At 40.4% G+C, this 24,444-nt stretch overlaps 1 protein-coding gene across 21 annotated transcripts in view; it reads right to left on the bottom strand.

The window, feature by feature from the left end:
- CAMTA1 (calmodulin binding transcription activator 1) overlaps positions 1-24,444 on the bottom strand; it is an 848,042-nt gene that overhangs the window by 463,773 nt on the left and 359,825 nt on the right. For 2 of the 21 annotated variants that reach the window (XM_072819836.1, XM_072819837.1), the window contains one exon: positions 6,070-6,216. The exons of the other annotated variants lie outside the window; for them this stretch is intronic. In XM_072819836.1, coding sequence (XP_072675937.1) covers positions 6,070-6,131 — 62 coding nt within the window. In that variant the 5' untranslated portion in view covers positions 6,132-6,216. The remainder of the gene's footprint in view (positions 1-6,069; positions 6,217-24,444) is intronic. 21 annotated transcript variants of the gene reach the window in all.

The raw sequence follows: 24,444 nt of genomic DNA on the forward strand, positions 1-24,444 counted from the left end.
CCTTCCACTTTAAGACTGGAAAAAAAGTAAAGTAACCCTAAAACAAGAAGGAAAGAAATAATAAACATTACAGTGGAAATTAATGACATAGAGAACAGAAAAATATAGAGAAAATCAATAAAACAAAAGGCAGGCCCTTTGAAAAAAAAAGTTACAAATTGACAAATCTTTAACTACACTGACCAAGAATGAAAGAGAGAAGATTCAGATTACTAGAACCAGAAATGAAATAGGGGAACATTACAATGACCCTAAAGAAATAAAAAGGATTTTGAAGGAATACTATAAGCAATTGTAAACCAACAAATTAGAAAACTTAGATTGAAATGAGAAAATTTCTAGAAAAATAGAAACTACTAAAGCAGATGCAAGAAGAAATGGGTGATCTGAACATACCTGTCACAAATAAAGAGATTGCATTAGTAATCAAACAATCACCCACAAAGAAAATCCCAGGCTGAGATGACTTTGCCACTGAATTCTACTAAACACTTAAAGAATAATTAATCCTTTACAATTCTTTACAAACTCTTCCAAAAACTGTAAGAGGAAAACAATTTTCAATTCACTTTATAAAACCAGTATTACCCTGATACCAAAACCAGACCAAGACATAACAAGAAAAGCAACTACTACTCACCAACAACTTTTAGGAATGAGCATGCAAAAATCTTCAGCAACATATTAGTAAATTGAATCCAGCAACATAACAGAAGTCCTCCACCCTTATCTGCAGGTTTGCTTTCCATGGTTTTGGTTACCCATGGACAACCACAGTATGGAAGCAGATGTTCTGCCTTGTAACATGTTGTCAGAAGGTCAATAGCAGCCAAAACTACATTATAATGCCTATATTATTCACCTCGCATTATCTTCATCTCAACACATAGGCATTTTATCATCTCAGATCATCACCAGAAGGATGAATACAGTACAGTAAAATATTTTGAGAGGGAAAGACCATATTCTTACAACTTATAGTACAGTATATTATTATAATTGTTCTATTCTACTATTAATTATTGTTGTTAATCTTTTACTATGCCTAATTTATAAATTAAACTCAAAATAGGTATATGTGTATGAAAAAACATAATATATATATATATAGGATTCAACACTATCCATGGTTTCAGGCATCTCTGGGGTCTTGGGATGAATTCACCATGGATAAGTAAGAAGTACTGTATAAAAAGAATTATACATCATAACCAAGTGAGATTTATAGCAGGAATTAAGGTTCATTTGGCATCTGAAAAGCAACTAAGTAATACATCATATAAATAGGCTAAAAACCAAAAGTCACATGATCACCTCAATAGACACAGAACAAAACTTTGTTGAAATCCAACACTCTTTCATGATTAAAAAAAAAAAAATCAATAAACTAGAAGATAATTTCCTTCACCTGATAAATGACATATACAAAAAAAATCCACAGTTAGCATCATAATTAATGATGAAAGACTGGATTTTTTTCCCTAAAATCATGAACAAATAAGGATGTCACTTCTCAACACTTCCATTCAACATTTGTACTGAAGTTCTAGCCAGGGTAGCTAGGCAAGAAACAGAAACAAGAGACATCCAGGTTGGAAAGGAAGAAATAAAAATATCTCTATTCACAGTTGAGATGATCTTGTCTATAGAAAATCTTACAGAATCCGCTAAAACAAAAACCTATTAGAACTAATGAACAAGTCCAACAAAGTTGCAGGATACAAGGTCAATAAACAGAAATCAATTGTATCTGTATACAGATACAATTGGCAATGAATAATTTTAAAATAAAATTTAAAAAGCAATTCCACTCCCAATAGTATGAAAAAGAATAAAATACCTGGAATAATTTTAATTAGAGGAGTACGAAACTACACTGTGAAAACTACAAAACACTGTTAAGAGAAACAGACCTAAATAAATGGAAAATCATCAATGTTCATGGGTTGGAAGACTTAATGTTAAGATAGCAATACTCCCCAAACTGCTCTACAGATGCAACACAATGTCTAACAGAATTCTTTGTAGATACTGACAACCTGACTCTACAATTCTTAATGGAATTTCAAGAGACACAGAAAAACCAAAACAATCTTTTAAAAAGAATGAAGTAGCAGGATTCACACCTCCCAAATTCATACTTTGCTACAAAGCAATAGTATCAAGGCAGTGTGGTACTGGTACAAGGACAGACATACAGATCAACAGAATAGAACTGAGAGTTAGAAATAAACTCAAACATCTATGGTCAGTTGATTTTCAAAAAATATGCCAAGACCATCCAATCAGGAAAGAATAGTCTTTTCAACAAATGGTGCTGGGACAACTGGATAGCTACATGCAAAAGAATGACATTGGACCCTTACCTCATACCACACACACAGAAAAATTAACTCAAAATGGATGAATCAAAGAACTAAATGTAAGAGCTAAAACCATAAAACTTTTAGAAGAAAACACAGAAGTAAATCTTCATAACCTAGAATTCAGCAAAGCATTTTTAGATATGACACCAAAAGCATAAGGAACAAAAGAAAAAAATAGGCAAACTGACTTTGTCAAAATTAAAAACTTTTGTGTTTCAAAGAACACCACCAAAAAGTGAAGAGACAACCCACAGAATGAAAGAAGGAAAAACAATATTTGCAAACCACATATCTGGTAAGAGACTTGTATCTAGGATATAAAAAGAACTCTTACAACTTAATAATAAAAAGACAAGGAGCCCAATTTTTGAAAATAGTTAAAGGATCGGAATAAATATTTCTCCATGGAAAATATGTTAATGTAAGATATTCAAATATACACTTCATTAGTCATCAGGAATATACACATCAAAATCATAATGAGATGCCGCTTCTCATCCACTATGATGTCTAGAATCAAAAAGTCAGATGTTAGCAAGTGTTGACACAGAAACTACAACCCTCATACACTGCAGATGGAAAGTAAAATGGTGCTGCCACTTTGGAAAATGGGCTGTTTCTGGTAGTTTCTCAAAAAATTGGAGTTATCGTAAGACCCAGACATTTCACTAGTAGGTATACACCCAAGAGAAATGAACAATATAGCTACACAAAAAATTGTACACAAATGGTTGTAGCATCATTATTCATGATAACCAAAAGGTAGAAACAACCCAAATGTCCATCAATAGACAAATGGATAAACAAAATGTTCTGGGGAATACTATTTGGCCATTAAAAGGAATGAAGAACTGACACAGGCTACAACTTGAACAAACACTGGAAATATTATACTAAGTGAAAGAAGCCAGACACAAAAGTCCATGTATTATGTGATTTCATTCACATGAGAGTGCAGAAGAGAGAAGTGTATAGACAGTGAAAGTGGATTCATGGGCTTCATGGGGCCAAGGACTAGGAAGTGGGGAGAGGGGAGACAGTGAACTGATAGCTAAATGATACGGGAATTTTTTGAGGCAATAAATATGCTTAACATTGAGGGTGGCACATACCTATAACTCTACTGAAAGCCATCGAACTGTATCCTTTAAATGGGTGAATTGCATAGTATGTGAGTTACACCATAATAAAGCTGTTTTTAAACAGCTGTTATCTATTATTTTTTTAAACATTTAAGAATTTTTTTAATTTGATGAGAAATTAGATATTCACACAATCCCCAACTGTCACCTCATGAGACACTTATTCATTACAAAAAGGAAAACAGCCACTTGACATTGGAGAATCCACCTAAACCACGTGATCAGACAACATCACTGGCGGTGAGACGGGCATCCCATGGCTCCTGGAGGACGCCCGGAACAGGCCATCACATCACTTCTGCTGTATTTTGGACAAAAACCCTGTATCCTAATCTACCCAGAAGGAAACATCAGACAAAGCAGAACTGAAGGGGTGGCGGCCTAGCCTCTGAAAACGTGCCACACTCAAGAACCAAAGAAAACAGACTGAGGAATGGCTGCCGGTGAGAACAGACAGGAGAGATCGGACAACTAGGTGCAGCCTGTTGCTCCTGCATCGAGTTCCAGACCAAAACCCAAAACTCATTTTTGCATCTGCCATAAAGAGCATTAGTGAGACAACCGTTGAAATTTCTATAGGGTCCCAGGGTTAGATGATAGTATAGTAACAAGGCTAATTTCCTGATTTTGATACTTGTACCATGCTTCTGTAAAGGATACCTTTGGTCTTAGGAAACTTGCCCTGAGGCATTTAGAGGTAAAGGAGCATCTCCAACTTATCTCAAGTGTTTCCGAAGAAAACTGTTACGTATGTACACAATTTCATATCTGTGTGTAAATATGTGTGTGTGCATGTGTACACAGAGAGGGAATGATTATGCATATGTACTAAAATATTAACAACTGTGGAATTTGGAAAATGATACACAAGTGACATTTGTACTATTTTTTGCAACTTTTCAAATTTGGAAATAGTTTCAAATAAAATCAATTAATTTAAAAAGTGTTTGCAGTACATGCAATGATTTATATAAAGTTTAAAAATGTGAAAGGAAATTACTCATTCAGAACACATACATATCTAGCAAAAATACAGAAGCATTCACAACAGTGGTCGGCTCTAGGGAAGATGGAACCGAGTATAGACTAGCTGTGTTTTGCTTCTCAAGCTAATGCTGGTATGGGACTATGCATTTATTATCACTTATATTTTTGTATATCTAAATATTGAATACTAATTTTTCTATTAAAAACAAAACAAAACACTCCTCTCCCTTCATCTATCCAGCACTCCTTTCCTCCGGCAATGCAGGACTTAATAGAGCAGCCAGTTCCCTCTTGCCCTCAGATGTATTTCAATAGCACTGAGAAATTCTCACTGCACACAGGGGATAGAGTCCCTGGAGGAAGAGACCAGGGATAGAGAGTCTCACATACACTTTGTTCGCCTTAACGGAAAAGACGAAGTCTTACCAGACAGTAAGTAGCTGGATACTTTTGCACAGGACAAGAGAGGGGAAGGCTCTGTGCCAGGAATGGGGGTGTTTGGAGCTGCAGGGGCAGATGGTTTCCTGGCCTCAGGGAGGAGCCTGGCAGGGGCCACCCAGATCTGGGAAGCAGTATGGGGTTCCCACTGCTGCCTGCAGAAGCTGAGCCAGCAGGGCATTCTCCTCCCTGAAATGGAACACCACACTGTGTCTGGACTGTGGTAGAAAAGGCAGTGGCATCTGCCTGAGTTACTAATGGCCCTCTGGACCTGGAGTGCCCCGCTGACCACCACTGATGTCCCTGACAAGCTGTAGGAGACCTGTCCAAGCAGGAAGGCCAGCACAGGCAGAGGAGAGAGTGCTGGCTGGAACCCAAGCCCCACAGCAGGGCTGGGGACAGGTCTCCACCTGCCATCATGTCAAGGGCAGAGTCTGTCAGCAAGATGGAGAGGGCACCTACCACAAGCCATGCAATCTTCTAAGCTCTCAAAGAGAGGAGGGGAAAAAAACTGATTGGAGCTTCTTTCCTTCCTGGAGGACCTTGGAGCAATGATGAAGGAATGAGGAACTCTATGGGTATGGGGGAAAAGATACTGCCAGACCATGGCAACAGCAGTGCAAAGGGCACTTCTGTCTCTTGGTGGATCCCAGAAGCAGCAGCCAGCATGAATGACATTGAGATCACTGGGTTGTTGGGGGCCTGGTTGGCTATGGATTTGCTCAGGGTGATGTGGGGAGCGCTGGAGCCTTCAGAGCAAACTAACAGGTTTCTGAAGACTTCTCAAGGGTTTGCAGCCACCACAGCTGAGGGGTAATGGGGGTACATGCTAGGTCAGCACCTGACTTTGCAAACGGACTCCACATTTTCCTCTTATGGTGTTGCTTCCCATGAGAGTTAGAGTCAGGACTGTGGGTGCAGGGGCAGAGTATCTAGGATACAAACTATCAGGAGGTAGTCTTCTCAGGGCCCCCAAACACAGGTCAGTACCTGAGAGTCCCAGCCCAGCTAAATGTGCTGAGCAGAGGCCACTAGGGGGAGGGGGAGGTTCACAAGCTTGAACACATCTACCTTTCATGCAAGAAAAGAGCCTGGATTCTTGAATTTAGGGGCCAGCTCGATATTCTAGAACTTACTGAGAAGCTAGGCCTTGGCCTGCTATTCTTTGGAGCACTTTCTGTACCCTTAAAAGGGGCATGGCCAGGAGTCAAAGGCCTCTCCGCAGTCTTCTGGCTAAGTGACCTTGAGCAAGATTTCCAACCTCTGGAAGTCTGTCTTCTCATCTATGAAAATGGAGTAAAAAATACTCTGGTTGTTGAGAGAAGTCAAGGAGATTAAAGAAAAAAGCACACACAGGGCCTAGTACAGAGGGACAGATATCACAAACATCCTTTGTCCTTTCCTATCTTCCTCTCTCCCAAGGACATTCTATGCTCTAGTTCCTAAAAAGACCAGCCACCTGTCAGGTCCCAAGGAGCTGGGAGCCCACAGTTTCTCAGGAAATTATGCTAAATCTTGGCGTGATAAATGCCCACATCTGGTGGAATCAGACATCTCCAGAATCCAGCCCACACCACTGGAGAGCTCTGTCTTTGGGAACCCCCAAAATTCCTTCCTGTGTCCAGTTCTGACCACAGCTATGCCCCATCCTGGAACATGGACCCCTCCTTGCCTTGGCCAAGGCTAGCAAGTGCTTCTGGACTCTACATCTCAGCTTCTTTCTGAGCTTCTGCCAGTGCCCACTAGTTCCAGTGAACCTTGTGTCCCTACATTTTGGTAAGCGTCCATGAGCGGCTCCCAGGTTCTCAGATGGTTTCACGAGTTAATCATCCCATGAATTTCATACTTCTGGGAAGTTCAAGAACCACATACATATTCGATTTTTTCTGTATTTTCCAAGGCTTATGGCACAGTGCCAGACTACCAGTATGTGAATAATAGGTACTTGTGGACTTGAAGATAATAAAATATATATTCATTTAAATTTTTTAATTAGAAAAAATGACTAAAATTTGATAATGAAAGTTCTGCCTCGTGGACCAAATTTGAACTTTTTCTAGAAACACTTTTTTTTTTTAATGGACTTTGCAGGGAACCAAGCAATTAATGCCTTTTCATTACAATTTAGGACTGAAACTGGAATATTAAAATTGCCATTCAGTGGAATGTGCATGAAATGCTGAAAGTCTCCTGGTGAATAATTCCTGGTTATAATGACATGCTATAGACTTAAATCTTACTCCTAGACATGAAAAAAGACAGTTAAATCAACTTTGTCCATTTAAATATCATTTCAAGATATCTAGAACCCATCTCTTTATTGCTCAACAACCCTTGGCAATTTCTTTTGCCCTCATTTATTTCTGGTTCCAAAGGGAATCCTGTCTGATTTATTGGAAATTAGTTCTTACAGCTAGTAAATGCTTTAAACTGTTTTCATATAAATCACTCCAAAATCTGCTAGTGCACTGAAGCCTGGTCAGAGTGCTTTCCTCCAGCAGTGCTGAGGACCAGCACATCCTCTCCCCTCGGACAGACACATCCTTTACCACCACCACCACCCCGCCCCTGGGAAAGCTCCACAGAGTGGCAGATGTGTCTCTAAAGAAACTGACGTTTTTCTACACACACATACACACAATCATCTTCTCCTTCACCTTCCATTTGTGGACAATGGTTGGCTACATTTCAGCATGTTAATAAGCCAGCTTCCTCATGGGATCAGAGTTACCTCTAGAAGAGGCACAGGGTACAGATGAGTGTAAGCACACTATGTGCAATGGGAGCATTCCTTGTGGGGACTGTATGCTTTACTCCCACCTGTGCTAGTCAGGGAGGTTAGACTCTGCTGCGATAACAATGAAGGTTTATTTTGTGCTCACACCACACAGCCATTCTGGCTCAGCGAGGGCCTTGGCGGCACACAGTGTATGCAGTCCTCACTCAGAGAAATAAGCTGGTGGAAGCTCGTCCCTACATCTTCAAATCTGTGCCTTGAAGTGATACATATCATTTCTGCTCACATTTCACTGGCCAAAGAAAGTGGCGTGATTACCCCAACCATCAAAAGCCCAGAGGAAGGGGAAGCCCATCATGTATGCTCAGAAGGTGGACAGTGCTGATTGTGATCATGCTACCTCACCCTTCCCTCACCTGTGCTAGACACGGCAATCCTTGACCATTTCTGGTATGTGTGTGTGTGTGTGTGTGTGTGCACATGTGTGTGCATGTTCACCATAAAACCAGGAACATTCTGTCTGGCCAGTAGGCATCTTTCTATTCTGAAAAGCCTGACACTTTGCCACATTGCAGCCCTTGAGATGCCTAATGCACTCTTTATCAGAATCAATCTTAAAAACAAATGGTTGTTATTTAGGTAACTACTAGGAATAGAAAGAGAGCTCTTAAAATTGACAAAGAAGGAGTGGGGGAGGGAGGGAGGCCTTGGAGGCATAAGTGGAAAATAAAAATCCCAGGATTCTAAGACTCTTGACAAGGGAGAAAAGCCAGACCTTCCTCACAGCCCAGGGACGCTTCACAAGAGCTCAGGGAGGATGGAGGTTGGGCTGCTCCACCCTCCTCCCCACCCTCCTCCCCAGGCTCTGGGCAGATGAAATACAGTGAGTCCTCCTTGCCCTCACCTCTTTTTTGGTTTTCCACAAATAAAGAGCTATTTTCAGAAGAAATCCTCCAAGCATCGCTGTAACACAGCAGGATACAATGCTCACTACAATAACAAATGTATGTAAAAGATCATCTGTAGAAATCACTTTTAAGTTGAGATATCATTCGAAGGCAAAAATGATCTATATGCTGAAAGACAGTGCTCATATATCTTTTGGAGAAATGATAGGGTCTTATTTAATGATTTAAAGAACAGCACCATAAAAAAAATAATTCCATATATAAATATTTAAGTATGGTTTATTATATTCAATACCTGTCCAAATATATCCTCCATCTAGATCTTTTTCAACTGCACTCAAAGCTAGTGAACTCCAAGAATAGTAGAAAGTATCAAAAAACATCAGCTAGAAAACTTTGCCATGTGTTTGGAAGACAGGGCTGTTCTTTAAAACTGACTTTCCAGAAAAGCAGCTGTGTTTCCACCAGCTCTTGAGGACAAAAGGTGATTGCAGATGGAGGGAATTTAGTAAAAATATTTTTCATTCTATTTCATGTCATACTTCTAAAAACCACATTTCAGGAGCTAAAAATACTTCCTATTATTAGGTATAGGTCTGTATTTAATACCCATCCCCTACATTTTGGTCACAATATGCATATGTATATGTACATAATGCTTCCGTTCATGTGTATCCCTGTATCTATCGATGAGATTTGGTGCTAAGGGCATGAAAGATTTTCAGTAAAATACAGGTTACCATTTGTTCTGTTGTTGTCTGCAAGGACCCTGTCAAGTCCGCATCAGAGATTGTGGAAATCACTAATGGAGATCTGACAGCTGGTGACAACTCCAAGTCAGGAGTCTCTTCTATAAAATATATCTGAAGAGGTAGCCAGAGAAAATAATTTTCCAAATCTCACATTTTTCCCCCACTGCATGCTTACAGAATTCTGGGCTTTGAAATGCTTGCATTCCACCATGTGGTGCAGCATTCAGAAGAGCCACTACCCTGGCTCTCTGCACTTGGACCAAGCTCTGTCCCACTATCCCTCAGGTGGGCTCCCATGGGTGAGATTCATGTCTCCAGGGTCTGTGTCCTTCACGTTCCCATCCATGTCCCTTCTACCAGACCATCCCCTTCTGCGGCAGCTGGCGTTCCATGAAACTTATCTACTATCATCAGAAACGTCAACAGTTTTCGAGAAACAGATGCAACTGGGCTGCAGTAACCTACTTAAGTACCATAAATTCCAGAAGGCGCTTGGCTTTCATGGATGACATGTGACTTAAAAAATGACACATTCTTGAGAGAGCAAACAACTATTTTTAAAGGACTAGCAGAAGATGCTGGACTCCTCCAGAAGTTCTGGTGCCTGTGGGGATCTCCGGCTTCGTAGGGAGCCCTGCCCTGGTGCCACCTGAACTCAAGCCCTCCCCCACATAACAAAATCAACGAGTGACTCAGCGTGGAGCTCTTAGAGTATGATTCAGGACCTTGCTTACATGCTTGCCCAATATAGATCACCCACCCTCACATTCTCAGCTCCTGCTCCCGCTGGGGAATCTGCTTCAACTCTCCACTTCTGGGTTCAGATCCTAGCCCTGCCAGAGATTCAAGGTGTAGCTTTTGGCATATCATGTAACCCCACTAAGCCTTGCTTCTTCCTTTGTAGGCAGCAGTCATGTGCCTCAGCTGGAAGGTTGTTAAGAGGCCATAATGCTTAGAGAGCTCCCAGCACCACACCTGGCAGGGGGCAGGCACTCAAGACCTGGTCTTTACTAGAGTTACCACTGCTCTGGGAGGGCCCCCTGCCTGAGTGGTTAGCATCAGCCATAAGCACTGACCTTCCACCCAAGCTGCCTATGGCCTTGGGTTCTAGATCTAACTTAAGAATTCCCAAATAATGCAACCCCAGGCCCTCTTTCCCACAATGACTGTATTTCCACCGTCAGACTGTCTGGTTTCAGCCCCTTCTCGCATTGGGATTTGCCCCAAAGTACTCACATGTTCTCAACTTCTGAAAGTTGCAGCTACTAATGGTGAATAGTGATGCCATCTTAGCTGAAGGCCAAATGCCAAAGTCCTTGGCCAGGGAAGACACCCACACAGCACAAAGTGAGCTTCCTGGGCTTGTTAAAGCTTAGCCCCAAGGTGGACAAAGCTGCTGACCAAGGGGCTAGCTGCTAACACTAGTCCACCATCTGTTTGTATCTGCATGTCTGATCCTGAACACAGATCAGAAGAGCAGAAGAGCCAGGAGGGTAGTAAAATAGAAGACAGTAAATGCATTTTGACATGTGATTATCCAAATAACGAGTCTCAGAGCTTTCTAATAGCTCCTGATGAAAGATGGCACTATCCCCCACCAGCCCTTGAAACATGTTGAAGGGACAGGACATTATGGGCATTAGCCCACTTCACAGATGGAGATGTCAATGCACAGAGAAGCAGGAACACGTGTCCAAGGTGACACAGGAGGTTCCCAGGGTTCTCAGGAAGGAAGCCCAGCTTCCTTGATGCCCAACTGTTCCATACCGTCCTTCTCACCACAGGAAGAGAACATTCCTGGAGACATTAAGCAGAGGTGAATGTTTCACCAGGAAGCTGATATCTGGGGGGTGCAAACTAGTGGTGCAGAAACCGTCAATGACAAAGTGTTTCCCCGCCATCCTTTGCATTTGTTATCCCACTTCTGTCCTCATCCCTCATGCCTCGCAGCTGTACCAGATGTGGAGAAAATTACATGTTCCCTGAAACTTAATGACCAAATTTAAAGCAATTTTAAACTAATCAGGGTTCTGTTAAGCTGATTTTATTAATTTAACAGTTTTAAGAGTTTAACAAAATGATGCACTTGGAAATCTTTGTTGTGGAAGCTGCTCATTTAGGTGCAGAAGGTCTGGCACCATCCAAGAAATCCTCCTTCAAAGGAAGGGATGACTTGCAAAATAACAAAATAATGCTTCTCAAAAACGCACAATTAGGATGTGAGGGCGATCTGGCTGCGACATCTGTCACCCCATTGATCGCCAGGGTTGATTCGGCTGATCTGGCTGGCTAGGCGGGTGTCCCCTTCCTCCCTCACCGCTCCATGTGCGTCCCTCCCGAAGCTGCGCGCTCGGTCGAAGAGGACGACCATCCCCATCCCCGATAGAGGAGGACCGTTCTTCGGTCAAGGGTATACGAGTAGCTGCGCTCCCCTGCTAGAACCTCCAAACAAGCTCTCAAAAACGCACAATTATTGATAACATAGTACATGGTGGGATGCTACACCTACCACTTAGGCTATTAGGAAAAATTTATACATGGTGCTCAGGCAGAGGTACCAATGAAATATTTCTATCCAGAATTAGAGACTTCATTGTTAACTTTAAGATAATCTATCAACTATCCACTCACAATTAGGGTTCAGAACAAAGCTGTGAGTTGTCCTGCCTCAAAATTCTTTTTCCTTAAAAGAAACACAGAACCTTTCATTTCTGATGGAGGCTGCTGATGAGTTCCTGACACTCTTCTCATGACTAAGGGCTCTTAAGAACAGAGAGCTGTGAGGGCACCTGGGTGGATCAGTTGGTTAAGCATCTGCCTTTGGCTCAGGTCATGATTCCAGGGTCCTGGGGTCGAGCCCAGCACTGGGCTCTCTGCTCAATGGGGAGTCTGTTTCTCCCTTTCCCTCTGCCCCTCCCCCTGCTTGTGCAATCTTTCAAATAAATAAAATCTTAAAAAAGAGAACAGAGTTCTGTTCTAATGAAGCCAGAGCAAAATAAAATAAAATAATAAAAAGTCAGACCCAAATGGTTCTTGAATCTTACAAGAAGAATATATGTATGCTATCTCATTACTTTCAAAGACAAATCAGAAGTTCAAATCTAGATTTTTAAAAATCGCCTGTGCACCTGTCTAGAAGACAGTTGTCTCATCATTAAAAAATTATGTGCCACTCACTAGCTATGTGACTTTAGGTGAGTGACTTCACCTCTCTGAGCTTCTTTGTACATCTGGAAAATATGGACAACCTTCAACATGTGGCCAGGGAGGATAAATGAGTGAGTGCATTTAAATGCACTGAACAGAACCTGGCTCAGTAAGCACATGAATAATACTGACCATCACTGATGGGATGTCAGTGCAGAATCGCTGTGTGTGATATTTAGGTCCTAAATATATGCAGCACCATGACTGACAGCTTGTGCTTCGTGACTGGCACATCAGGCTCACTGTATTTGGGTTTTTTTCTTTCTTTCTATTTTTAAATTACAGAAGTGATAAATTCTTGCAAAAAAAAATAAGGAAGGAAGGAAAAAGACAGAAAGAAAGGAAAGAGAAAGAAAGAAAGAAAGAAAAAGAAAGAAGAAAGAAAGAAAGAAAGAAAGAAAGAAAGAAAGAAAGAAAGAAAGAAAGAAAAAGAAAGTCAAACAATTGGAAGTATGACAAGTAAAATCTGAAACTCCCTTCCCCTAGCAACTTCAGTCTCATCCCAGAAGTAATCATGGTCCACAACCTCATGCATACTTCCCCAGAACTTTCCATGTGCATGTTTATAAAAGATATATGTATCACACACACACATACACACATACATATATTTACATTCTCTGTCATTTATGTTATGGATAGGTATATAAGAATCACTTACATGCCATATAATGCATCTTACATACATTATACGCAATCAGATACACTTCCACATAGTTATGCACACATGTCATTTCTCAGGTTATTCTCTGGCTTGGTTGCTTCACTTAACAATGTATCATAGACCTCATTCCACTTTAGACTTTCAGACATAACTCATTCTTTTTCACTGCTGCATAGATGTTCATGATCTGTATGTGGTGTACATTATCTAACCTTTCCTTTACTAATGGGCATTTAGGGTTTCTCTGCACTTCTTTATTAAAAACCATGCCATGCTCCCTACCTGGAGCCTGCTTCTCCCTCTGCCTGTGTCTCTGCCTCTCTCTCTCTGTCTCTCATGGATAAATAAATAAAATCTTTAAAAAAAATTAAAAACCATGCCATGAGCAGAGTCCCTTTCATGTATAGACTTGAGCACAATGCAAGCACAGTGAGGGGTGGTAGGGGCCAAAGAAAGGACAAGGAGTCAGGGACAAAGGGTGGACGTCTGCTTCGCATATTACTTGGTAATAAAAATATAAAGCTTTATGTGTAATGGTTTGATACTACTTTACACCCATGACATTGGCTATCATCATTAAAAGAGGAAAATAAAAAAAAAAAGAGGAAAATAATAAGTGGAAAAAATGGAACCCTTGGGCACTGTTGGTGGGAATGTAAAACAGTGCATCTGTTGTGGAAAACAGTATGGTGGTTCCTCAGAAAATTAAACGCAGAATTATCATATGATCCGGGAATTCTACTTCTAAGCCTATATCCCAAAAAAACTAAAAGCAGGCACTTGAAAAATTTTTTGAGCATCCATGTTCATAGCAGCATTATTCACAAGAGCCAAAAAGTAAGGATAACCCAGATTTCCGTAGACAGGAGAATGAGTAAACAAAATATGATGCGTACATACAATGGAATATTAGCTTTAAAAAGGAAGAAAATTCTGGCACATGCTACAACATGGACAAACTTTGAGGACATTATGTTAAGTGAAATAAGGCAGACACACAATGACAAATGCTCCCATTTATTAGGCACACAGAGTAGCCAAATTCACAGAGACAAAAAAGTAGAAGGGTGAGTGCTAGAGTCTGGGGAGGGTGAATGACCCAGTAGTATTTAATGGGGAGAGAGTTTAATTTGAAGAAGATGGAAAGCTCTGTAGATGAATGTTGGTGATGGTTGCACAGTAATGTGAATATATTTGATGCCACTAAATTCAGGTCCACCTGAAAATGGTTAAGATGGCAATGTCATGTTACATAGATTTTACCACATTTTTTAAAAAGAGGTAAATGGTTGCTTCAAAAAAAGTGGCTCCCAAAGAACTCTGTGAAAAGAACTGCATTGAATGGCATGTGCCTGGATAATATCTAGTCCCTGCCTTTGAGTATGTCACACTAATGGGTTGCAGGAGGAGGGGTAGGTAAACAAACCATCAGTGACAATAGAAATGGCAAAAACACTGCCACTACAGAGGAGTGTGGGCTTCTCTGAAATCCAGAGGGCAGGTAAACCAATATTCCTCTTATTCTCTATAATTTTCTGTATGTTTAAAATATCTTATAATAACAATAAATCAATTTTTATTAATAATTTTATTAATGTTAATACATTGATGTTAATACATTAATAATTTTATTATTAATAATACATTCTTTTTTAAACTGGAAAGTGCCATGAAACTCTGTTTAGGAAATATAGATGCCCAGGTTCCCAGATGTTTCAATTTTATGATCCAGTTTTTAAAAATGTAATGAAGAGACAAATATAGGACTGACAACTTTTTCTTTTGCCAAATAAGGACACTAAAAAAACTTGCCATCTGCTTTCAATATTATTCATAAAAGAAGGCATATTTGATGTTAAAAAAAATGAGCTTGGACATAAAAGATTGTCCTTCCCAAGAAAAGGAAGTTGGCAACACTTCCCAACATGATTGTTCAGGCACCATATTACCGTAATTTCTTGCATTTCTCCATAGACCAACATGAACTTCTCCAGAGGCTGGGACTAGTCAGGGTTCCTGGATTTGGGTCCCCCACCTAAGACCACATTCCTCACCTGCAAACCCAGAGTCATTTCCAGTGTCAGCTCCAATGTCCTCAGCTTTCCTCACATTGTGCATTCCTCCACCCTGGGCTCCAGCATCTCCCAAACTGTCCCAAGCAGAGCTTCACCACCTGTCTTACATTCCTCTCTCCCAGGAGAGCATTCCATTCCTCCTCCCAGACTCACTAAAATTAACTGCCCAGAGAGACTCCTGAATACACCCACCAGAGAGAGTCTCAATACACCCACCAGAGAGATTCCTGAATACACCCACCAGGGACACTCTCAAAACACCCACCAGGGAGACTCCTGAATACACTCACCAGGGAGACTCTCAAAACACCCAGCAAGGAGACTCCTGAATATACCCACCCGAGAGACACTCAATATACCCACCACGGAGACTCCTGAATACAAACACCAGGGACACTTTCAAAATACCCAGGAAAACTCCTGAATACACCCACCAGGGACACTCTCAAAACACCCACCAGGGAGACTCCTGAAAACACTCACCAGAGAGACTCTCAACATCCACAAGGGAGACTCCTGAATACACTCACCAGAGAGACTCTCAATACACCCACCAGGGTGACTCTGAATACACCCACCAGGGAGGCTCCTGAATATACCCACCAAGGAGACTCCTGAATATACCCACCAGAGAGACACTCAATATACCCACCAGGGTGACTCCTGAATACACTCACCAGGGACACTCTCAAAACACCGACCAGGGAGACTCCTGAATACAACCACCAGGAGGACTCTCAATACCCCCACCAGGGAGACTCCTAAATACAACCACCAGAGAGACTCTCAATACACCCACCAGGGAGATTCCTGAATACACCCACCAGGGACACTCTCAATATACCCACCAGGGAGACTCCTAAACACACTCACCAGAGAGACTCCTGAATATACCCACCAGAGAATCTCTAAATATATCCACCAGGGTGACTCTGAATACAACATCAGGGAGACTTTTAATATATCCACCAAGAAGTCTCTAAATATATCCACCAGGGAGACTTCTGAGTATACACACCAGAAAGACTCTGAAAACACCCAGCAAGGAGACTCCCAAGTACACCCACCAGGAAGACTCCTGAATACACCCACCAGGGAGACTCTAAATACATCTACTAGGGTGACTCTGAATATACCCAACAAGGGAACCTTCAATACACTCACCAAGGAGTCTCTAAATATATCCACCAGGGAGACTTCTGAGTATACACACCAGGGAGACTCTGAAAACACCCAGCAGGAAGACTCCTGAGTACACCCACTAAGGAGACGCTGAATACACCCACTAGGAATAATCCCAAATTACATCCAACAGGGAAATTCTCAATATAGCCACCAAAAAATATGTACCAAGTTGTGTGTGTTTCTCCACTGTGTTGTTTTACATACTTCTTTCCCTCTAACTGGCTTCTTGCAAGGAATAGTGCCTACTACCTCATTTTTAATAATTGATGTTTATAGTTAATAAATTAAATAATAAATGACTTAACCTCATTCTAAAGTAGATCTAACTAGAAGATAGATCCCCAAAAATGATGGCTTAGGTAGGCACAACCAACCTGCAGTCACACACTGGGTGGGTATCAGAGCAGAGTCATAAGTGAGGCTGCCATCCACCATCTGCCAACAACTAAGGAAGTCCCACAGGTCAGCCTCTGAGCAGTGTTGCCGTCATATAGTAAGAGCTAACATTTCCTTGGTGATTCTATGTTTAAGGCCCAGCAGTAAGCACCTATACTTATTATCTCATTTAATTCTCCATCACTAACTACCAACACATTTTTATAGGTGTTTATTTTGAAACATTTTAAGACTTAACAGAAAATTTGCAAAAATAGGACATTGTTGTATATCCTTTACCCACATACCCTAAATGTTAACATATACCTCATTCACTTTCCTCTCCCTCTCTTTCTAGACAGGCACGTACACACACACGCACACACGCACACACACACACACACACACAATTTCTGAAGTATAGGAGAGTAAGATAAGGCCATGGTGCCCCTTTACTTCCAAATACTTTATTGTGTTATTTCCTAAAAATCAGAACATTAACATTGACACAAAACCATTATCTCATCTACAGACCTTCCACTGTCACCAATTGTCCTATAATGTACTATAGAGCAAAGGAAAAGAACAAAACCTCATCTGGTTTAGGATCCAGTCCAGCATCACACTAACAACTACTTTTATCTGTTAGGCTTCTTTAATCTGGATAGTTCCTCTGGATTTTTTCTTTCATGACCTTGACATTTTGGAGTACTGTACAATTATTTTGCAAAAGTGCCTCAATTGGGGTGTGTCTGCTGTTTCCTCAAAAGATTCAGGATGTACATTTTTGGCAGGCAGACCACAGAAATGATTCTGTGTCCTCCCTTAGTGCATCATATCCAGAGGCACAGGGTGGCTACTATCCCATTATTAGTGATGTTAACTTTGGCCACTTGATTCAGGTAGGGTCTACCACATTTCTCCACTGCAAAATCAGAATTTTCCTAATTTTCCAAAATTAGAAATTTCCTAATTTCCTTTGAAATTAATAAGAATTTTATGTTGGGACTTCATAAATCCCTTCTACATTGTCAATTTGCAAAAAAAGAAACACCTTTCTTTCTTCTCCACTTATTTATTTATATGAATTTGATGATAATTTGCTCAACTAACCCAGATTTGACCCCCAGGAGTCTAGTTCTTATGTCCTTTTACCGCATCTCCATCATTCTTTGAGCACTTCCTTACTCTCCAGTCCATCTTTTACTATCTTTGCCCCAGCCCTGGAATTAACCAAATCTCTAAAGATTTCTGGTGTCTTTTTGTGGAGAAGTTATTTAGATAATCAGACCTGGGGGGTTGGATTTGCTATTGAGCTGTCACTGCCTTTAGGCTCTGTCAGCAGACAGAGCTACATCGATACTTCCATCTACATCTTTACCTAGCTCTATGTATGTGTGTGCATGTTCATGCAGACACCTCCAATTCCCATCCACCTCTCTATGTGAGTAACTTCCTTCACTGATTTGGAGAAAACTGGCTCCCCTTACTCCCAATAAAATTACATATTTGCTCAATCTTGAATATAAATTAAAGTATATAGTGTGCAACTATCACCACCATCCAGTTTTATAACACTCTATCACCCCCCAGAAGTACCCTGTGTTCATCTGCATTCAATTCCTGCTTTCACCCCCCGCCCATCCCCATGAAGACACTCTTCCATGCTTTGCTTTTGTCTCTTACCACTATATCCTGGAAGAGTCCCCCATGCTCATTCACGGAGACCTCCTTCTTCCTTTTGACAAGTGCATAGTCTCCATTGTATGTGCATATCAATGATTATTCAACCACTCCAACATGTTTGGACATTAGATTGCTACCAATATCTTGCAATTACAAATAATTCTGGAGTGAATAATCTTATGCATGAGTATTTTCATACCTTTGAGATATATCTTGAGGGTTAACTCTTAGAAGTACAATGTCTAGGTCAAAATGCAAATGCAAAGGTAGTTGTGATAAATATTGCCAAATTTCCCTTTGACAGTGTTTTGCCCATCTGCATTCCCACAGCAATGTATGTGAGAGCCTATTTCCCCACAGCTTTGGCAACAGATGTCTTGTTGAGCCAACATGATGGGTGAAAAATGGTATCTCAGAGTCCACTCAATTTGCATTTCTCTGCTTATAAGTGAAGTTGAACATCCTGTCATATGTTTAAAGACCACCTGAATTTCTTTTATGCAAATTATCTTCTCATTTTTTAAAATTCTATTTTTTTAATTTATTTTTTATTGGTGTTCAATTTACTAACATACAGAATAACACCCAGTGCCCGTCACCCATTCACTCCCACCCCCCGCCCTCCTCCCCTTCTACCACCCCTAGTTCCCAAAACAACAATAACAAAAAAAAAAAGTTTGCCCATTTCTCCCACCCCCCCATGTCCCACCTCTGCCAACTAACTACCAGTCAGTTTCCTGTATCTAGGAGTTATGTTTTTATATCTTCTGCCCATTTCTCTATCGGATTCTCCTCTCCCCTAGTTTTAATAGTTCTTTATATATGCAATATATTAATCCTTAGGGCACCTGGGTGGCTCAGTTGATTAAGCGCCTGCCTTGGGCTCCAGTCATGATTTTGGGATCCTGGAATCCCTACTTAGAGGGGAGTCTGTTTCTCCCTCTCCCTCCCCTTCTGCTCCTGCCTGTATGCTCTCTCTCTCTCTCTCTCTCTCTCTCAAATAAACAAAACCTTAAAAAAAGATATTAACCCTTCACATCTGATATATGTTGCAAATATTTGCTCCCACTTTGTCATTTACATTTTGACTATGCTTATGGTGGTTTGGTTTTGGTTTTTGCCCTGTCAAAAGTGTTCTGTTTTACATAATCAAATGTATCCAATCCTTTCTTTTACTAAATCTAGAGTTTGAGTCATAGTCAGAAAACCTTTCCCTAGGCCCATGTCATAGGAAAATTCAATCAGGTTTTCCTGCAGCACTTTTATGATTTCATTTTTTATATTTAGGTCTCAGATTCCATTTGGAGTTTATTCTTGTGTACAGTGTAAGAAATACATCTAATTTTCTCTTTTTCCAAAGGACTAGCCAGTAGTCCCAGCAAAATGCACTGAAAAGTTAATCTGCTCCCATAATGTGAGATGCCACCTTTATCAATACTAAATTTCTATATGCCATTGGCTCTACTTCTGGGCTTTGCATTCAATTTCACCCCTCTCTTGTCTGTTCATGCCACAATACCATACTAGTTTAATTATAGAGGCTTTAGAGTTCATTTTAATGTCTAGTAGAGCTATTCCCCCTGAAAAGCTTTTATTTCTCAAGATTTTCATGGTTATTGCATGTTTGCTTTTTCATATGAACTAGAGTATCAACTGTCTTAACTCCATAAAAAAGCTTATTGGTGTTTTCACTGGGATTGAGTCAAGTCATAAATTAACTTTGGAAAAACTGGCATTTTTTTTATGATGTTAAGTCATGTCATCCAAGTTCAAAGGATGCCTTTCTATTTGTTCAAACTATTTTTGTGTCTTTCAAAAGTGTTTTAAAGTCTTCCTAATATAGGTTTTGCCCATTTCTTGCTAGATTGATTTCTAAGTATTTTATCTTCTCTGTTGCTATCATGTCCTCTATCTCATTATTATTTATGTATAATAAAGCTATTGATTTCTGTATGTTAATTTTTTAGCCTGCTACTGGAGTGATTTTATTGTTTGATTTGCTTTTATCATTGACTTTCTAGGACTTTCTCAGCATATTATCATATAATGTGCAAGTAAAGGGAGTTTTGACTCTTTTTTTCTAATACTCAGGCCACTAATTTCTAATACCTCCAGTACAATTGTGAGATAATTGTGGAGATAATGGGTATCCTTCCCTTGAAAATTATCTTTGTGGAAAAGTCTCCAGTGTTTCTCCATCAAATAAGATGCCAACTACAGAATTCAGGCATCTAAAGTATTTTATAATATTCAGAAGTATCTATCTATTCTTATTTTCTTAACTGATATATAAGTCATGGGTGTTGAATTCTATAAAAGGTTTTTCAGGATCTATGCAAGTAACCCTACAATTTTTTCCCTCTTAAGTGTATTATATTAATGGATTTCTCATGTTGAACCAACCTTGCATTCCTAAAAAAATTATTTTGTCATGGTGCATTGATTTCTCAATGTCATATTGGGCTCAGTTTAGCACCTTTGCTTCAATATTCATAAGTAATGTTCTATAATTTCATTTTTTTGTGCTTGCTTTTTAAAAATTTGGGTATCAATGTTATACTTGCTTTCAAAAAAGAACTATAATGTATTCCTTCATTTTCAATACTCAGAAACAATTCATAAAGAATGGAGAATATCCACTCTTGAAAGCTTGATAGGCTTCCCCTGTGAAACCATGTAGGCCTGGTGCTTTTTTGGTGGAGTACTTCCTGAGTGATTTTTTCTAGATTTTTCTAGAAATCAGTTTATTTAAGCTTCTTATAATGAATGGAGCCAATTTTGGTACTGTATTTTATCCAGGTTTTGATATATATTTTATAGAGGTCTGCAAAATAGTCTCATAATGTGTTTAATTTCTTCTATCTTAATGGTATGCCCTCCTTGTCATTTCTTATTTTATATATTTGTGCTTTCCTCAATTTTTTATTGTTAGCATTTTGTGAATGTTTCAAGCTAGATTTTTGAGTTATTAATTACATCTATTATTCCTCTGTTCTAGGCCTTATTTTCTTTCTTGTACTTTCTTTTAGTTTACTTTGTGGTTCTTTTTTGAGTTGAGAATTTAGTTCATTTCATTTACTTTTTAATGCTAAAAGTGTTTGCGGATATAAATTTTTCTGATCTAAATGTGTCCCATAAATTCTGCTAGATAGTGTGTTCACTATCATTTCTTTTTCATTTTCAATTTATTTGTTTTTCCTCTTTCATCCAAGAGTTGTTAAATAGAGCTTTTTAAAACTTCTAGATCAAAGTGTCTTTTTGGTTTTGGTTTTGTTAATGTTCAGTTTTAGTGCATCCTGATCAGAGTATGGTAATATTTCTACTTTATAGAATGACTGAAGTTTTCTTTGTAACCTAATATATGATGCATTTTTGCAAATGTTCCACATGCACTTAAGAAGAAAGCATAGCCTATATTATGATGGCATTAACTTGTATATGCATATTAATTATCTGCTTCATTAATTATGTTGTTACATTTTTATCCACTTGATTATATTGTGCTGAGTGTGGTTATGTTAAAATCTCCCATTATTAGCATGTTTCTATCTAAGTCTTCTTGTTTCTTTGTAATTTCTACTTTATAAAGGTGATTTCTGTGTTACTTAGTGCATAGGTGTCAGTTATGGAACTGTTATGGAACTGTTATATAACTATTTTGAATGATTATTAACCCCCCTTTTTTCCAGATGCATGAATTAAGCATCAGCTATGCACAAGGCAATATCCATACCACCACTTATTCTTCCATGTAGCTGGGAGCAGTAGTCACAGAGGGATGTAGAAATGCCTTGCCTTGGTCATGAAGATACCCTGGGGCTACAGCACAAATGTTCCTCACTTAGGGCACCATTCTTTAAGCTTTCCTTATTTGTTCTAGAAAGAACTCTTGGCTCCTAGGCTATTCACACCTGTCCACTCTGCCAGTATGCTGGAGAGCACTTCCACAGTCAGAGCCAAGCAACCTACTGCTGCTGAAAATGGATGCTTCCAGTCCAGTTGTGTTTTTAAAAGATTAATACAATACAAATTAAGGACATCTCTGAGGTTATGATTCTTGACACAGCACCATGATCTATTTAGCTGAATTATGGCAAGATTTCTTGTGAAGAAACTGACGAGAGCTTCATCCTGCATGCTCCAAAACAATTGTAGGGAGCTCTCTGCACCTTGGCTACTCTATAGGACCCTTTCCCTTTTGCCTCTTTAGGGAACACCCTCCCTGCCCACTCAGGTAGCCAGCTCCCTTTACAGAAGTGGCATAGCAGAGAGGCACCCTCTTTGAGCACAGAAAGCATTTTGGAACCAAAGCTAGCAGCCCTTGGCTAAGAGTCAAGTCAGGATGTAAATGCAAAGAGAGCCAGCTACTTCATTGATTAGCAGAGTACCAGACAGCCCCAAGTGAACCTGGGGTTAATCAGCAGGCTAGGGGAGGAGGTGTGGCTTAGTTCAATGCCATTAACACATGAACCCTCCTTGCCCCAACACACAGTCAAAAATGTTATGCAGAATTTGCCAGCCTAATTACAAAAGTTGAACTTTCATTTGGTAGGCAATTAATAGTCACTAGAATATAAATCAGGGCAGAGACACAAACAGGATAACTTTTAAAAGAACCTTTAAAAATATATCGGCAAAGACACAGCCTACCCAGGGGCAAGAGTGAGAGTTGGATCTTTCCTGTCCACTCACACTCTGTACCAGTTCTGCAGGCCTGGACACAGAGAGAGGAGCAAAGCCACTGGAGAGAGAATAGACTCTTGTTTTTTTGAGGTATTCAAGCCTGTTGTCAGGTGGGGCTTCACAGGAAGACAAGTGAGTCAATGCAGCAGGAGCCTCAGTTTGGGGGAGGAGCTGCGGTATGTGGGAGAGGCCTCTGTGTGGAAGAGCTTCAGTATATGAGAGGGGCCTTCCTGTGTGGGAGGGGCTTCAATGTATAAGAGGATCCTCGGTGTAGGGAAGGGGCCTCTGTATGAAAGAGAGCTTCGACATGTGGGAAGGGCCTCAGTGGGTGGGAGGAGACTCAGTGTGGGGGGAGGAGCCTCAGTGTGGGGGAGGAGCTGTGGCATGTGGGAGGACCCTTGTGTGGGAGGGGCCTCGGTGTGTGGGAGGGGCCTGTGTGGAAGAGCTTCAGTATGTGAGAGAGGGGCCTTAGTGTGTGGATAGTGCCTAGCCTATTGCCTTGCCTGTCCCAGATACTCCACTGTGCAGGTGCTCACCACTGTATTTTTCTCCTCTCCCTCCTGGGCACACTACAAAACAGTATTTCCCAGCCCTCTGCAGTGGTGGACTCATGTGACTGACCTCTGTCCAATGGAAGGTGCCATAAATGATGCATGCCACTTCCAGGCCAGATCCGTCATAACGTCTCCCATGTAGATTGTCTATCTTCCTTTGCCCTCCAGCAGTGAGGTAGACCTTAGCCTTGAGCTTAATGACATCATGAGGTGGAAGGAGTCTAGGCCCCTAAATGACTGCATGGTGCGGCCCCCACCCCAACAATTGCACTGGACTAGGACAGAGGTCAGTACACTCTAGCCTGCAAGCCAGATCCTGCCCACTACCTGTTTTGTAAATCATGTTTTATTGGAACATAGCATTTGTTGATGTATTTCAATGGCCACTTCCACACTACAAAGACAGAGAACTTATCACCCACAAAGCTGAATGTATCTACTACCTGGCCCTTTATAGAAAAATGTGTCAGCCTCTGGAGTCCAGAAAAAAAAATACGTTTTTTATTACACATTTTTTTTAGCCCTGGAGATTTGAGGGTAGCTACCACAGTTAGCCTACCTGGATTCATCTATTAATGTGAACTTCCTTTAAAAAAAAGTCTTGGAAAGAGTGGAAACCACTCAAATCAGTTACACATGATGCAATAGCCACCCAGAGGGCCTGTGATGATCTTACAGTCATTGC

The sequence above is a fragment of the Canis lupus genome, chromosome 3, assembly GCF_048164855.1.
Source record: "Canis lupus baileyi chromosome 3, mCanLup2.hap1, whole genome shotgun sequence".
Lineage (NCBI taxonomy): Eukaryota > Metazoa > Chordata > Mammalia > Carnivora > Canidae > Canis > Canis lupus.